This window comes from Gracilinanus agilis, chromosome 1, assembly GCF_016433145.1.
Source record: "Gracilinanus agilis isolate LMUSP501 chromosome 1, AgileGrace, whole genome shotgun sequence".
Taxonomy (NCBI): Eukaryota; Metazoa; Chordata; class Mammalia; order Didelphimorphia; family Didelphidae; genus Gracilinanus; species Gracilinanus agilis.
Window position 1 is genome coordinate 221,454,050 of NC_058130.1, and position 17,712 is coordinate 221,471,761.

Here is a 17,712-nt window from a genome sequence, read left to right on the forward strand (position 1 = left end):
TTTATATATATAAATAAGATAACTGGAGTTTTCTTTCTAGAGTGCCCATACTTACAGGAGTGAGTATAAGTCACAACAAACAAGAATGTGATCTTCAAATTAATTTAATAATATATTTTATAGGAAACCCTTCTCTTCAAATTTCCTAACCTTTAATATTGTTGCCTAAAGTCTCCTGTGCTCTTTTAGTGATATTCTTCACCACATCACTATTGGATGGCACATAAATCAGCTCCCATGGTGTGGGAGTTTGAAAAAATGAAGGTAGGGTTTCAATTTGTTGAATATCGTATGTGACAGAATCCACATGCTCTGTAGGAATATACTTGCGATACATCAAAAGAAGAATGGCAAACAGCAATTCCAGGATGATTTCTAGAAGTGTAATTATCCACATCCGCTTCTGGTAGAGAAATTGAAAATACACATAGAGTGAACATAGTCAATTCTCTTACATTTAGAATTCTTTTTCTTTTATCCTCAAACCACTATATTCAATGTTTTGTGATCTGAAAAGTATGAAAATCTGCCATTCAAGAACACTCTCTCTACCTGTTCTTCTAACTTGTTCTTCACTCACTTACTTCCATCTAAAGGCATTGGATTAAGCACCACTGGGAACTGTCTCCTGTTCAACAGGAAGCATATGAATACTCCCTGATCTCAGGTTTTAGAGTCAGTATCTTACATTTATTCTCCTGCCTATTTTGCCTAGACAGTTGGATTATTGTGGCTATGCAGAGTTCTTGTTTGCCATATCTTTGATCATCTATCTCATCTTACTCTTTTGTGTATGTGTGTCCTATTGATTTTTATCTATGTATATTGTGGTTGATTCTATGTTTGCTCTAACAATTGTTATATGTGATTGACTACAAATATTGGTATATGGTATCTGACTTATTTTTCCCCAGTTTTCTGATATTTCCTGTTCTTTTGATTTACACCACCCAGACCTTAAACCACATACATTTCTGGACTCCTGACTATTAACATGGTTACTGGCCATGTCTAGTCAAAACTTATTACCTGAGTGCATTCCTGATTTTATCTGTTCCAATAAACATAACCTGTAGCCACACAGAGTCCTAGCACTGATAAAAAGAAAACGTAGAAACTAAGAATTTTCCCTTGGGAAAAAAATCCAAGCAGATTTTCTATACCTACCTTTATAATGTAATTTTTCCAGAGAAGCAGTGAAAGCTGCTTAAGCAACAACTTGAATCTTCCCATGGTGAAAAGTTCATTACTAGGTCAGATATAAAAAGAGAAATTTAGAATATCTAACTAGTTTCCAAATCTTTTAATCTCTTAATTTTTGTTTCTTTAACCAACTCTCAAAGTTAACAGAGAGAACATTACTATGTTTAATAAAAAAGTCTTTATTTTGTGTCCATAACTAGGTTTTTTCCCTTTTTTAAAGTATCTTTTACAAAATCTTTCAGGGTGAAACCTGGGTCTTTCTCATGGAATCTCCATCATAAATTCATGTCTCCATAAGAGCCAAGGAACAAATTTATATTTTCTGGAAACTTGGATTCAGGAAATTTTCTAGTAACACCACACCATAATCTGTCCCTTATCAAATCAGAGTCAAGTTAAAACTAGCTGCCAAAGTGTTGGCCAGGGGGCGGAACCAAGATGGTAGAATAGAAGAACATGCAGCTTGAACACTGAGAATCCTCTTTAATCAACCCTAAATTAATGCTTCAAAATGAATACTGGAGCAACAGAACCAAGAAGGGGATGGAGTGAAGCAACTTTCCTACAGAAAACAACTTGGAAGGAAGGCAGAAAAGGTGTGTTTCACTGGGGTGAGAGGGGAGTATAGCTAGCAGCAAATATACACAGTTGGAAGCAAGCTCCTCATCCCCATCACACAACTACTGCTCCAGGTTATGAACCTGGGCCCAAGCTAACATCCAGACCCTGTAACCCTGCATACAGCAGAATACTCCATATCTACCCACTGTAGTTCTAAGACCTAGTAAAAACCTGCAGTAAGGCCCCAAGCCCTAGCACAAGGCAATCTACAGTGTGCCTGGTTTGTGTAAGCCCAGAATGAGACCTAGAGACACTGCCCAGACTTGATGTGAGGCCCTGAGCTTCAGTACAAGACAGCCCATGGTACTCTGAGCCCTATAAGTCATCAGCAGGCCCTCCAGGAGACTGAATCAGCAGTGGGAGGTGGCTTTCAAAGCTCTCAGCCCATAAGCCATCACACTACCTTGCAAGAACTGAAACTTGCAGGAACCCAGAAGTAGAACTGAGGGTAGCAGCAAAGAAAAACTGAAGTTTAAGAGTGTCCCTTCTACTGTGAGTGAGAAAATACCTCTATACTCTTATACGTGATTAGATTTTAATAATAGTGATAGTTTTAAGATAATCATAATTATAAGATAATTAGTATAAGTCATGATTTTATAAGGCTTTTTCATCTATATTTTAGTTGAGCTTTAAAACTGCTTTAATTTAGGTCTTAGAGTCAGTCCCCAATCCTTCATTGTATCATACACCCTTCCTTGTGACTGTCAGTGGCTTTGACCTTAAGTTTCATAACCAGATATGGTGTTATTCATCACTACCCTTCCTTACTGGAATGGGCCTAGAGATCCTTCTCCCCCTTCCCCCATAACCATAAAGTGACTCTTAGGTAATGGTCAAAAGATCTCTCTCACTAAATAAGGGGTACTATGGACTCATATGGGTTGCTTCCTACTTGAACTAGCCAATGAGCAGTGTTGCTGGGTGTCATCATCCTTTGAAGGGTATGACTATTCTTATACTCTTCTTTGTATTTTTATGGAAAATTTGGCTGTTACTTTAAGGTTATAAAAGAAGGTCTCTTCCAGTGCTCTGGATTGCCTGGTATTTATAAGGGTCTGACTTGCCCCTCTTCTAATAAACCTAAATAATTAACTGACTTGGAGAATTTGACTTTATTTATCCAAAATGATTATTCTTAAGAAAATTTTACAACAGTTTTTGGCAACCCAGGTGGGACTCTGAATAAGTGGTCTTATCATTTCAGGGGTTTCTCCTCCAGGAAGGGAAACTTTATAAGGGTACCCTTGGGATTTTTGTCCCTGTTTCCCTTCTTGAGAGGGAGTGACTTGCAGAGAGATAAACCCTTTTCTTAAGTCCCAAACTACATCATCCAAGCAGCTAAGTCAAGAATTCTTCGGGTTTGTTTTTCCAAAAACTGCAGTTTGGAAAAACACCCAGACCTTTTTCTTATAGCAGGAAAGTTAGACTTCTGCTTTTTCCTTTGTTAAGTTATATGTGAAATTTATGATAGGCAGCTAGTGAAATAATAATAGTTTGGGGTATCTGTCTAGGTTTGCAAGTTATTTGTTTAAGGTGATCTATTCTTCTAGTTTGAAGTTAAGGCTGTTTTGAGATTTACTTTCACATTTGGGGCAACCAGCACTAGGTAGATAACTTGGAGGTTTTTGTTTTGCTTTTATTTTAGACCTGTACCTGGGCAAAGAGTATTGGGGATAGGTGGGTCATAAAGTTGAGAATAGTAACTAGGAGTGGTCAACCTAGCTTGATTCTTCTTTCAAGAAATTCATCCAATTATAAGCAGGTTGTTCTTACTCACAAAAGGGAAAAAATATGTGTGTGTGTGTGTGTGTGTGTGTGTGTGTGTGTGTGTGTGTGTAGAGGTGTGCCTCATCTCGGGAGATTTCTCCCACTAAAGCCAAAGCTTTGCATAAGAGCTCTAAGACTTAACTCTTTGCTGGATATTTCTATGCAGTTCACTAAGCTGGCTTGGAGTGCATGTTCAAGACCCCCACAGAGCATGGTAAAATTGGACGGTGCATAGAGGTCTAGTCTGTCCAATAGGTTAAGCATTCCTCTTTGACAGGTTCTGCAGCCCTGACAAAAAGAGACATCTTTTTAAAATGGGTTTTAGACTTTCCAGAAGAGACTTTTCCCCTAGACAAATTTTTAAATGTTTGGGATAATGGAGATCTGCCTATAGACAAAGAAAAAGACAAGAGATAAAACTATTGAATAGTGTTTTAATTGGTGTAAAGCACTTAAGAACTTCTGGCCTAAATTTGGAATTCTAAATTCTTATGCTATGAATAAAATACAAATCTTTTTAGAGAAACAAGAAAGATGGGAACAATTTGAGTATTTGGATACTGGAAAAATTTAGCTGAGCAAAAAGGCAAGCAAAAGGAAACCAGAATCTATCCAATATTAAATGTTCCTTTGCAAGGATCCCCTATAGCAAATCCTTCTTACTTTGAGGCTGAGGGAGAGCCAGCCAAAGAATGATTAAAAACAAAACAAAACAGGAACCCTGCTTAGAGCAGAGCAGAGAGCAGAATAGGAAACTAAAATCAGCTTCAGTGTTTGTTTTAATAGTTAAAATAAAACATTTGATTTATTGTGAAATAATTACCTACTATGATTTTTAAAAAATAAAAAACCCTTACCTTCCATCTTGAAATCAATACTGTGTATTGGTTCCAAGGCAGAAGAGTGGTAAGGGCTAGGCAATGGGAGTCAAGTGACTTGCCCAGGGTCACACAGCTAGGAAGTGTCTGAGGCCATATTTGAACCCAGGACCTCCCGTCTCAGGGCCTGACTCTCAATACACTGAGCTACCTAGCTACCCTTCCCCTCCCCACCCCCACTATGATTTTTAAAGAAAGCAACCAGAGAAAGAATAATAATTGCCCCTTTTGCTCTCCCTGAGCTGAAGGAGAATTAAGATAAGGGAAAGAATGAGGAGAAGGTATCTGCCCTTGCTTTTCCTTTCCAGGAAACTTAAAACCAATAACAAAGAAGCACCCTTTCAGGACTCTAATATTGTAAGAGATATGAAAAACATTAGAGGTAACTTAGAGGAATGAAGTTTTCTCAAATAAACCAGAGAATTCTGGTAAGTTAAGATAAGACCCCTATAAGATCTGATGATGGATTAGACCACATAAACCAGAGAAATGATAGAATAACTAATGATGCCTTTGTAAATCAGTAATTCCTAGATATCTAGGAGTTCTTTTCTGATATACTAACCAGGATGGTATGAGGAGACTATTGCTTAGGAAGAGAAAAATAAGGAAGTGATCCTGAGGTCGGGTCAAAAAAGTAAAGCAGTTTTAGCGTCTGTCCAACAAATACTTTAAGATCATAGAATAAGATTGAAAGAATGTTGTTATTATTGTAAAATATGAGGACATAATGCTCAATACTGTTATAAGAAAAAGAGAGATATTGAAAGGAACAATTTTGGTAACAAAAACAAGCAACATCGTTTGAGACTCAGGCTAAAAACTGGAATTAAATTAGGAAAGTTGTTTTAGCCTGACAGTGTGAGGAAAGAAGTAGAGAATGAGTGCATGATCTCTGATAAGACTCTCTTTTACCTAATGTTATTTGGTGTAAATGTTCTTACTTTACTGATACTGGAACATCATCGTCATATATCTATTATGTAAATTGATAATTGTTATGCCACACAATATTATTATTATTATTATTATTATTATTATTATTATTAAATTGCTTGATGAAAATTTGTTGATGTAGTAAGTAAATGTTATAGTGAGAATTTGTTTGTTGCACTGGTAGACCAGGATAAAAGCCTCTCAATCCTAGAATTCTTACCTAGAGAAGTTTGGGTGAACTCTCTATTGTTACCAAAGGAGGAAAATCACCATCTGTGCCTTTGTAGGTCTACTTGCCCTGACAGTAAGCCCATTTATTACTGTGACTGTGATTTCCTTGTTATGCCACTTATTTTTCAGTACTGATTAGTGTATTGCATTCTAATCTACCCTTATCAAACCTGAACCACAATATTCATTGCATCTACCTGATTAAATTATCAGTTTTTAAAGTCTCATTAACTCTCCACAAGATTTCTGTTGAAGGACTTACCAACTCTAGAGCAAAGATGATTTGTTTCTGGCTTCCCCTAGCCATGAAATTGCTCCCTTTGATTCAGGAATTCTCTTAACAGGGACACAAAACATCCCAGGCACCAAGAAAAAGGACTTTTCCCTAAGGAACCTTAGCAGGACCAGTCAGTATCCAGGACCAAGAGAGGCACATTCTGTACCAGGGTCAACTGGCTACTCATCCTAGAGTTTCAACTTTTGGAGAGTGTGTTTAACTGTGCTCACTCCAGCTTCTGTTGTGAAAGACTTCTCCCTGCTCAGGGGTTGCATTTCCCTAATGCTCAGTTACTTTTGCTGCTACACCACCAAATGCAGACTTCCTTAGACCAGAGACTTGTTAGAAAACTGGGAAATGTAAAACATCACTGTCACCTTTAATCCCACTTGATCTTCATCTATTTTGGGGAATTCTTACATGACTATAAAAACCTGTAAAAATTTCACTGCTTCCCCTTGGAAATCCTGAGTCAGAGAAAGGGGGTTAACAGGAACTACCATGGTCTGGGGCTTCAGGAAATGCAGTGGTTTTTGGGGTCAGCCTCTCTTTTGTCTATTCTAAGTGTTCAGGCAGCTAAATTTATTGCCATTATGAGAAAAAGAACTGATTCAGCTCCAAAATTAGCGGCTGAAGAAAGTTCCTGCTTGCACACTGACACTTCAAGTTGCTGGAGGTGCTGCTGGGGACACTGATGCTGGAGATGTTGAAAGCATATAGCCAATCATCACCTATGAAGACATCCATGAAGATAAAGAAGACAAAGACGTAAACTGCAAACCAGATTTCAGGGGTTCTGGATCAGTACAAAAGGCAAACCTTTTCTTTCTAAAAATGCTATCACCAAGCTCACCTGCCAATTCATGCCAGAGATCATTACGGTGTACAAGGCAATCCCAATCACTATAAAATGGGCAGGGGTGGTTCCTAGGATCACTTAAGTACTTTCCATTATAACATTAGGAGATCAAGAATGCATTACTTATTAATATGATTCAAAAGGGATATGGTGGTCTTCTTCTAATATATATATTTTATTTGAGTCTTTACATATAATTTAGTTGCTTGTTACACAAATTGAGTTTATAAATTTGTTATAAATTGGATATTTATAATAATGTTTAGTTATTCTTGACAGCTTAACAAGAGGAGGGAAAGTCTTCTTACTTCTAAAAGCTAATCAGGAATATTTGGGATTCTAAGAAATTCAAGAAGGAAATTATAAACTGAAATTTGTTTGGGTATACATGTAGATAACTTGGAATCTGAGTGGAATTAGAGATGAGAGTCAATAGAGGAAAATATGAGAAGTACTGAATGAGAATTTCACATTAGTTTGAAAGTGCTTTTCTTTTAAGCAAATGAGATAAGGAAGATATAGATAAGAAAATATGAAAGATAAGAGTGCACAATAAGAAGTTTGAATGGAAAGGAAATTTTTTAGATATGTTTTATCTAGTTATTGCACATGGGACTATTCATATTTTGGTTTAAGTTTATGACACAACTATATAATCCCTAAGAGGAGAGAGAACATATAGTTGGTTTTTTTTTTTTGTTTTTTATTAAAACCTTACCTTCTGTCTTGGAGTCAATACAATATTGGCTCCAAGGCAGAAGACTGGTAAGGGTAGGCAATGGGGGTCAAGTGACTTGCCCAGGGCCACATAGCTGGGAAGTGTCTGAGGCCAGATTTGAACCTAGGACCTCCCGTCTCTAGGCCTGGCTCTCAATCCACTGAGCTACCCAGCTGCCCCCGATAACATATAGTTTTGAAAATATATATATTTTAAAAATAGTTTTGAAAAATAATATTAGAAATAAAATTTTTTGAAACAAGATTAGAAATGAAATTGGGTCATAGAAATATAGAAATATGGTTTTAAAAGTTAAGTTTGAATGCATGATAATATAGAAATGTTATAAAAATTGCTTACAGAAAAATTTTATAAAAAAGATAGGAGAAACAGAAATTTTAGAGGAATTTTATAGAAAATGTTTTATAACTGAAATTCTTTTGGTACTGAAAGAAATAACATTTTGGTCTGTTTTTTAATATGAAATTTTGCCTGGAAAACTCAATTTTAATGTAAGAAACTGAAAAGGTCAGCAAATCGATTCTTCTTCAAACTCTTAGAAAAAGTAAAATATCTTGTTTCATGTGGGTTTCTCTAATAATTAACAGAAGAGAATCCTATTGTGAATTAAAGATTATCAAAAGGGAATCAGGAACATATTGTGAATTCAGTGCTTTAGATACTGAAACTGGAAAACCTGATAATAAAAGAAATAGTGAGGATGAATATATCTATCAGAACATGAAATCTAGAACAGATCCAATGAAATCAATTCCTAGTCCTCCCACTTAAGAAAATTATCAAAGAAAAACTGCTGATATTTTAGAACCAGAGGGCAAAATAGAAATTGAAAGAATTCACCAATCACCTGAAATGAATCCCCAAATGACAACTCCCAGGAACATTGCAGCCAAATTTAAGTGCTCCCAACCCAAGAAGAAAATGTTGCAAGCGGCCAGAAAGAAACAGTTCAAATCTCATGAAGCCACCATCAGGATTACACAAGATTTAGCAACTTCTACATTAAAGGATTGGAAGGCTTGGAATATGATATTACAAAAGGCAAATAAACTAGGTTTACAACCTACAGTGACCTACTCAGCAAAATTCTTTCAGGGGGAAAAATAGTCACTAAATAAAAGAGATTTTCAAGCATTACTGATGAAAATATGCAGGTCTAAACAGAAAATCTTATGTTCAAATACAAGCCTCAAGAAAAACATAAAATGGTAAATGAGAAAATTTAAGGGATTAAATAAGGTCAAACTGTTTATATTTCCACATGGAAAGATATTTGTAATTCTTAAAACTTTTATCATTATCAGAGCAGTTAGGAATATACATAGAGTGAGGATGCAAGAGTAAGTCAATTAGGATGACAGAATATGCAAAGAAAAAATCAAGAGGTGAAAAAGAAGATTCTACTGAGAGAAAAGGAAAGAGAGAGAGAAAATGGGGTAATGGTCCCTCACCTAAAGAGGCATGGAAAAACTATGACAGTGGAGGGGAGGATGAGGGTGATGATGGGCAAAGCTTAAACTTTACTCTCACTATAATTGGTTCAGAAAGGGAATAACAACCATACTCATTGGGTACAGAAACTTATCTTACCCTATGGAGAAGTAGGAAAGAAATAAGATGGGAAGTAATAGAAAAGAGTGGGCAGTAAAGGATGGTGATTAAAAGCAAAACACAAGGGAACTAATGAAGAAAAATGTGAAGGAAGGTGGCCTAGCAGTACCAGAACTCAGACTGTACTATAAAGCAGTAATCATCAAAATAGTCTGGTACTAGCTAAGAAATAGAATGGCAGATCAATGAAATAGATTAAATACACAATATACAGGGGTAAATGACCTTAGCAACCTTGTGTTTGATAAACTGCAGGATTCTTCTGCCATTTCTTCTTTGAAACAAACTTTAATAAAAACTGAGCTCTCTAGGCTCTCCCATACCATACTCTTCTACCATACTTCTCACAAAAAACTTCTGACTTCTATATATATATCCTTAGGGATGTAGGCCAGTCAATCAAAAATCAAAAAATGTAAGAGTGGTCATTGATTCTAGCATGTATTAAGCTTTATAATTAATTTTTTATAGTTAACCATTTTCCTTAAAAAAGAAGCAGCAGGGGGCAGCTGGGTGGCTCAGTGAATTGAGAGCCAGGCTTAGAGATGGGAGGTCCCAGGTTCAAAACTGGCCTCAGATACTTCTTAGCTTTGTGACCCTGGGCATGGCACTTAACCCCCACTGCCTTGCCCTTACCACTCTTCTACCTTGGAACCAATACACAGTATTGATTCTAAGACAAAAGGTAAGAGTTAAAAAGAAAAAAAGAAAAAAATAGCAGAGTTGATAGACTGTCAGCTGTAGACTCAGAAAGTAACTTCCTTTCACATATACTAGCTGTATGAACATAAATACATCATTTCTTCTTTTCAAGTTATACTTAACTCTTTACAACTATAAGTTACATAAGAGTTGCTAATTTGCATTGATGGAATGTGTTTCCATACTGGAAGTTCCCCATACACGAATTAATACAAGTCCAATTTTTTTTTAATCCTCAGAACACAAGATATATAGTAGCAGTCAAATTCACTTCACATATAGCTGCTACTTAAAGGAACAGTAATAAAAAAGGACATTGATTCTACAATTCCCAATTTGAATGGCAACATGGTTATCTCTGCCCTTGCTGTGACATAGATAATGCATATTATCTAAGCCTCAATCTCTTCATATATTTAATCCACAATGATATAATTTGTGAAAGTATTCTGTAACTTGAAACATGCCCTATATAAGTAAATAACAAAAACAACATATATGACCTAAGATAAAAAAAGATGAAATCAAGAAATTACTAAAATCTGAAGAAGGAAGAGTTGACAATGAAGTCATTAAAAATCTCCACTGACTATAAACTCCAGGAATACCTAATAACAAAATGAATATGATTTCTATGGACAGAGCCAAGGTGACAGAGTAGAAAAAGCACTCAGCTGAGCTCTCCAGATATTCCCTTCTAAACAACTTCAAAATAATGCCTCAAATCAAATTCTAGAGTGGAAGAGCCAATAAAGTGAGATACTCTTTCAGCCCAGGACAACACAGAATATCTGAAAGAGAGATCTGTGACATAGGGAAGGACCTGGCTAACATATGAACAAACACCAGTGGTGGAACTAACTGGTAGTGATAGAAGCAGTAGTACCTTTGGGAGCTCTCAAGCCAGAGATGGTAAGGATACTTTAATGGCCAGAAGGAGATTACAGGGTAGCTCTGTGCTAGCACTGGATGTAGCACCAGACCCTGTTTAGTACCTCTACTTCTTATACCCACTTTTGGGTCATAGTTCAAGGGCTGAGAGGAGCACTTTCAGTCAAGATGGAGTGGAAGTCCTGAAAGGAAGTGTTTCTGGTCCCAAGAGATCAGGAACCCTGAGGAACAGTATCATTTCCTGGTCCCAAGGGAAGAGAGAGGCCCTGAGGGCCAATATTAATTGTAATTGCAAGGTATTAGGGGCCCTTCCTAGGTAGAGACCAGAGTGTAGGCCAAAAGAGCAGTGACTATATCTCTCCCCACATCACATCAACTTGGGAGTGCTGAAAACTTCAAAGCCCCCAGATCTAGCTCTGAAAACAATAGTATGAAAAAGTCTGAAGCTTAAGACAATAGCCCATTCTCTCCCCTCCCAAATAATAGAACCCAACAATAACATAAAGTTCTAAATCAAGAAATATGATGGGAAAATGAGCAAACATCAAAAACAAAAAGAACATGACCACAAATAGCTATTATGATGATAGAGAGGATTATGCTATAAACTCAGAGGAAGACAATGAAGTCAAAACAGCTAAAGGGAAAGCCTCAAGGGAAAAATTTTTTTAATTAGACACGAACCCAAGAATTCTTAGAATAGCTAAAACATAATTTTCAAAATCAAATAAGAGTGGTAGAGAAAAAATTAGGCATCGAAATGAAAGCAAAGGAGAAATGTATGAAAAGGCAGCTTTGTAAAAGAGGCACAAAATGCTGAAGAAAATAACTGTTCAAAAAGCAAAATTGGCTTTTTGGAAAAAGGGGTATGAAAGTTCAAAGAAAATAATTCCCTATAAATTAGATTTGGGCATGTGGAAACTAATAACCCCACAAAAACCCTATAAACTAAGTCAAAAGGAAAAAAATAGAAGAAAATGAGAAATATCTCATAGAAAAAACAACTGACATAGAAAACAGATTGAGGAGAAATCATTTAAGAATTAAGATTACCTGAAAGTCATAATCCAAGAAAGAGCCTAAACATCATAGTTCAAGAAATTGCCAAGGAAAGCTACCCTGATATCCTAGAACCAGAAGGTAAAATAATAATTGAAAGAATCTATCACCAAAGATATACCAAAATGGGAGAACTCCCAGGTATGTTATAGCCAAATTCCAGACCTTCTAAGGCAAAGAGAAAATACTACAAGCAATTGAAAATAAATAATTCAAATACCACAGAGCCACAATCAGGATCAAAAAAGACTGATTTAGGAGCTACCACATGAAAAGCTTAGAATATGGAATTCCAGAAGGTAAAAGATATGGGGTTACAATGAAGAATAACTGATCCAGCAAAACAGTATAATCCTTTGAGAGAAAAAAAAAGATCATGAAGTAGAAGTAGAGGGCATTCAAGCTTTCCTAATGGAAAAATCCAGAGTTGAATAGAGAATTCAATATTCAAATATAAGACTCAAGAGAAACATAAAAAGTAAACATCAAAGAAAAATCATATGGAATTTGATAAGGTTACACATTTGTGTTTCTATATGGAAAGATGATACATATATCTTGTAAGAACTTTAATATTATGAAGGCAGGTAGAAGAATCTAACCAAAGGAAGGTATAGAAATCATTTGTTATATTTGGATAATGTAAAAAAATAGATAGGAAAGAAAGAGGAATGCCCATGGGAAATGGGGAAAGGAATAGAAGAATAGAGAAAATTATCTCATAAAAAGATGTGTACAAGGAAAAGCTTTTATAGTGGAAGGGAACTGATTGGTGGGGGAAATAGATGAACCTCATTCAGACCTAAATTAGTTCAAAGAGGAAATATATTCAACTGGTAATAGAATTCTATTTTACTTGACAGGAAAATAAGAAGGAAAGGGTAATAAGAGAATGGGAGTGGGGAAAGGTGATAAAAAGGAGGGGTGGATAAAAGAAGGTGGTAGTCAGAAGCAAAATATACCCTAGATAATGATAAAAAAGAGAGATGGATAATAGATGAAAACAGGAGTAGAGGGAAATGAAATTAGTAATCATAACTATGAATGTGAATGGGAAGACTCACCCATAAAATGGAAGCAGATAGCAGAATGTACTAGAAAGTCAACAATATGCTGTGTGTAAAATTAACATAAAAATATATATAAATCCATTTGCTGGCACATGCACATTAAGAAAGAATGCCAAGTGTTGTGAGGGGTAGACAATATAGCCAACTGAAAAGCCCTGACTTCCTGAAAGGGTTAGCAGAAGTCATGATGTGGCAACTGGTGTGGTTACACGTCTGAACATCAAAATACATGATCCAGACTGCCCAATCAGAAAGCCAAGTAGATGTAATGTCATTGGCCTTATAAAAGCTGGGGTGAGTGGGAACTTAGGGTCCTTTTTGCTCAGGTCCCTTCATGAACACAAGTTCTCTCTTTCTGGCCTTAATTACTGGGCCCAACCATGTGGCAGGGCCAAGAGGTGATCCAGGACCTGAAGAAGCAGAGTGGCCTGGAAACTGGTACTTAGAAATCTGGTAATAGTTTTCTTTCTCTCTTTTTTCCCAAATAATTATAAATTTAATATAAGTCTCAAAGATAAATTTTAAATTATAACAGCCATTTACAAGAAACACACTTGAAATAGAAATATAGAGAGTTAAAATAAGAAGCTAGAGGAGCTTTGGCTGAAGTGAAAAAGATAAAGGATAAAAAAAATCCTGCTCTCCAACAAAGCAAAAGAAAAAACAGAATTAAAAGGGATAAGCATAGAAAATACATTTTGCTAAAAAGTATCAATGACAATAAAGTAATATCAATACTAATATGGACCAAATAGCATAGCACACAAATTCTTAAAGGAAAAGTTAAGTTAAATCAATTATAGGAAGAAATAGTAAAACTATAATAGTGAGGAAACTTTTTCTCAGAAATAGAGAAATCTAACCATAAAATAAATAATAAAGAAGACAGAGAAATGAATAGCATCTCAAAGAAGTGAGCTCTGGAAAAAACTGAATAGGAATAGAAAGGAGTACACATTTTTCTCAGTTGTACATGGCACCTTTCCAAAAATTGTTAATGTAGTAGGGCATAAAAACTTTTATGACCAAATGCAGAAAAGCAAAATATTAAATGTACCCTTTTCAGACTATAATGCAATAAAATTATATTTTAAAAAAGATATGGAGACACAGATGAAAAATAAACTGGAAAATTAAAGAATGAGTGGGTCAAAGAATAAATCATAGAAACAATTTCATGAAAAAGAATGATAGACATCTGGTGTCATAATGGCAGAGTAAGGCCAGAAATGTCCTAAGTTCTCCCAAATTCTCCTCCATAAAACCATAAATAAATCTCTTACCACATTCTGGAGAAGAGAATCAGCTTACCAGATGAGAGCAGTCTAGAGGACCAGTACAAGAAGTCAATCTTACTGGGGTAGGAAAGGAACTAAGTATGAGTAGGCCAACCTGGCACAAGCCTCCTGCAAGGAAAGCTCCACCCTGCTGATAGGTAACAGCAAAGCTCCAACTCTTACAGTAGCCAGTAGTGAGGTTCTGCTCCTGGAGCTGTCCAGCAGTGAGGCTCTGTCTCAACACAAGCCTGCAGTGAGGTCTCCCACCAGGACAAGGTATCAGCAAGGCTAACCAACAGTGCAAGTTAGCAGTGAGATCACATACTAGTATAAGCCAGCAGCAGATTCCCAAGGCCTAATGCAAACCTGTAGAAATTCCCAAGCCTTGGCACAAGAAGTGTCAGATAGCTCTCTTTCTGATCCAGAGGAGTTCTAACTTTACTACACAGTAAAAAAATTATAAAATAAAGTAGTAAAAATGGACAAAAAAACAAAAGAAGCACCTAACCCTAGATAGTTTCTGTGGTGACAGGAAAGTTCAAGATGCAAACATAGAAGAAGACAGACAACATTAGCAAAACAACTACATGTGAAGCATCAAAAAAAATTATATTGGTCTCGGGTCTCAAAAGATCTCATGGAATAGGGCAAAAAGGATTTTTAAAATAAAATAAGAGATCAAAAAACTGAGAGTAATACAGAAAAACCATGAAAAAAGAATACACAGCTTGGTAAAGGAAACACAAAAAATGGGAAAAGACATCTAAAAAATGCCAAGGAAAACACTTCATAAAAAGTAAAACTGGTCTAGTGAGAAAGGAGATACATAAGATCACTCAAGAAAATAATTCCTTAAACATTTGAATTAGGCAAGTGGAAACTAATGACACCATGAGGCTTCAAGAAAAAAACAACAAAAGAATGAAAAATTAGATGAAAATGAAATTTCTTATTGGAAAAACAACTGACATGGAAAACAGATCACAGATAGATCCTTTAAGAAATAATGAACTGCCTAAAAACCAAGAACAACAACAACAAAAAAGAACCTGGACATCATATTTCAAGAAATTATCAAGGAAAAGTATCCCCCAAATCCTAGAATCAGAGGGTAAGAGAAATTAAAAGAACTGACAGATTTCCTCCTGATCAATCTCTGATATGGACTGATCATCTCCTGAAAGAGATCCCAAAGTAAAAATTTAAGAAATATTACAGCCAAGTTCCAGAGCTTCCAGATCAAAGAAAAAATACTTTAAACAGATAGAAACAATTCAAATATCATGGAGCCTCAATCAGAATGACACAGGATGTAGCAGCTTCCACTTTAAAGGACTGCAGGGCTTAGAATATGATATTCTTGAAAGCAAAGGAACTAGGACTACAACCAAGAATCATCTATTCAGTGAAAGTCAGTATTATCCTTCAAGGAAAAAATGGTTTAAGAATTTCTAGTGAAAAGATTAGAACTGCATAGAAAGTTTAACATTGAAGCAGAAGACTCAAAAGAAGCATAAAAAGGTAAATAGGAAAGAGAAAATGAGGGATTCAATAAGGTTTAACTGTGCATATTCTTTTTTTTAAATTATTTTCTTATTTTTTATACATTTATTAATATTAATTTTTAACATGGTTACATGATTCATGCTACTTTCCCCTTCACCCCCTGCTTTCCCCCCACCCATGGCCAATGCACATTTCCCCTGGTTTTAACATGTGTCATTGATCAAGACCTATTTCCAAATTGTTATTAGTTGCATTGGTGTGGTAGTTTCGAGTCTACATCCCCAATCATGTCCACCTCAACCCATGTGTTCAAGCAGTTGTTTTTCTTATATGTTTCCTCTCCTGCTGTCCTTCCTCTGAATGTGGGTAGCGTTCTTTACCATAAGTCTCTCAGAACTGTCCTGTGTCATTGCTTTCTGCTGGTATAGAAGTCCATTACATTCGATTTTACCATAGTATATCAGTCTCTGTGTACAATGTTCTTCTGGCTCTGCTCCTTTCACTCTGCATCAAAGTTCCTGGAGGTCTTTCCAGTTCACTTGGAACTCCTCCAGTTTATTTTTCCTTTGAGCACAATAGTATTCCATCACCAGCATATACCACAGTTTGTTCAGCCATTCCCCAACTGAAGGACATACCCTCATTTTCCAGTTCTTTGCCACCACAAAAAGCACAGCTATAAATATTTTCGTACAAGTCTGTTTGTTTATGATCTCTTTTGGGTACAAACCCAACAATGGTATGGCTGGATCAAAGGGCAGGCATTCTTTTATAGCCCTTTGAGCATAGCTCCAAATTGCCAGCCAGAATGTTTGGATCAGTTCACAACTCCACCAGCAATGCATTAATGTCCCAATTTGGCCACATCCCCTCCAGCATTCATTACTCTCCCCTTCTTTCATTTTAGCCAATCTTCTAGGTGTGAGGTGATACCTCAGAGTTGTTTTGATTTGCATTTCTCTAATTATTAGAGATTTAGAACACTTTCTCATGTGCTTATTGATACTTTTGATTTCTTTACCTGAAAATTGCCTATTCATGTCTCTTGCCCATTTATCAACTGGGGAATGGCTTGATTTTTTATATAATTTGATTTAACTCCTTGTATATTTGAGTAATTAGACCCCTGTCAGAGTTTTTTGTTATAAAGATTTTTTCCCAATTTGTTGTTTCCCTTCTGATTTTGACTACATTGTTTTTGTTTGCACAAAAGCTTTTTAGCTTAATATAATCAAAACAATTTAATTTACATTTTGTAATTTTCTCTAACTCTTGCTTGATTTTAAAATCTTTCCTTTCCCAGAGATCTGACAGGTATACTATTTTGTGTTCACTTAACTTATTTATATGCATATTCTTATATAAGAAGGTAATATTGATAACATCTATGAACTTTATCAATATTAGGGCAATTTGAAGGAATATATATGTATGTATATACATATTTATATATAGAGAGAGGTCATAGGTGTGTTTTAACTACAATGGGATATTTTAAAAAAACAAATTTAAGAGATGAGAGAGAGGACTACACTAAGAGAAGAGGGAAAGTAGACATTGAGTAGGGTGAATTCTCTCACAGAAAAGGCTCAAAAGAGCTATTACAATGGAGGGGAAGTAAAAAGGGAAGGAGAAAAGAGGGTGACTTATAGAAGGGAAGATGATTGGTAGATTCAGATGTCAATAGTAAAAGACTTGAGGAGACAAGATGAAAGGAGAGAGAGAAGAGTAGAGGGAAAACAGGGTGGAGAGAAATACAGTTATCATATCACTTATTATCATAAGTGGATTGAGAATGGTATCCACCTTTGTTTTTAGATCAAGTATCTATTTTGAATTTATATTGGCTAAACCTAGTTTATACCATATTGATTTCCAGTTTTCCTAGTAGTTTTTGTCAAATACTGAGTTCTTTCCTCAATAGCTTAGATCTTTGAATTTATCAAACACTAGGTTGCTATGGACATTAACTACTCTATGCTGATTTCCTAACCTATACCATTGATCCACTACTCTATTTCTTAACCAGTACTAGATTGTTTTGAGAATTGCTGCTTTGTAGTATAGTTTGAGATCTGGCCT

The 17,712-nt window shown here is 35.8% G+C and overlaps 1 protein-coding gene across 1 annotated transcript in view; it reads right to left on the reverse strand.

Moving 5' to 3' along the window:
- Positions 1-17,712, reverse strand: part of LOC123234361 (phospholipid-transporting ATPase ABCA3-like) — a 208,750-nt gene that overhangs the window by 182,576 nt on the left and 8,462 nt on the right. Inside the window, 2 exon segments of the mRNA XM_044660271.1 lie at positions 151-403; positions 1,168-1,249. Coding sequence (XP_044516206.1) covers positions 151-403; positions 1,168-1,249 — 335 coding nt within the window.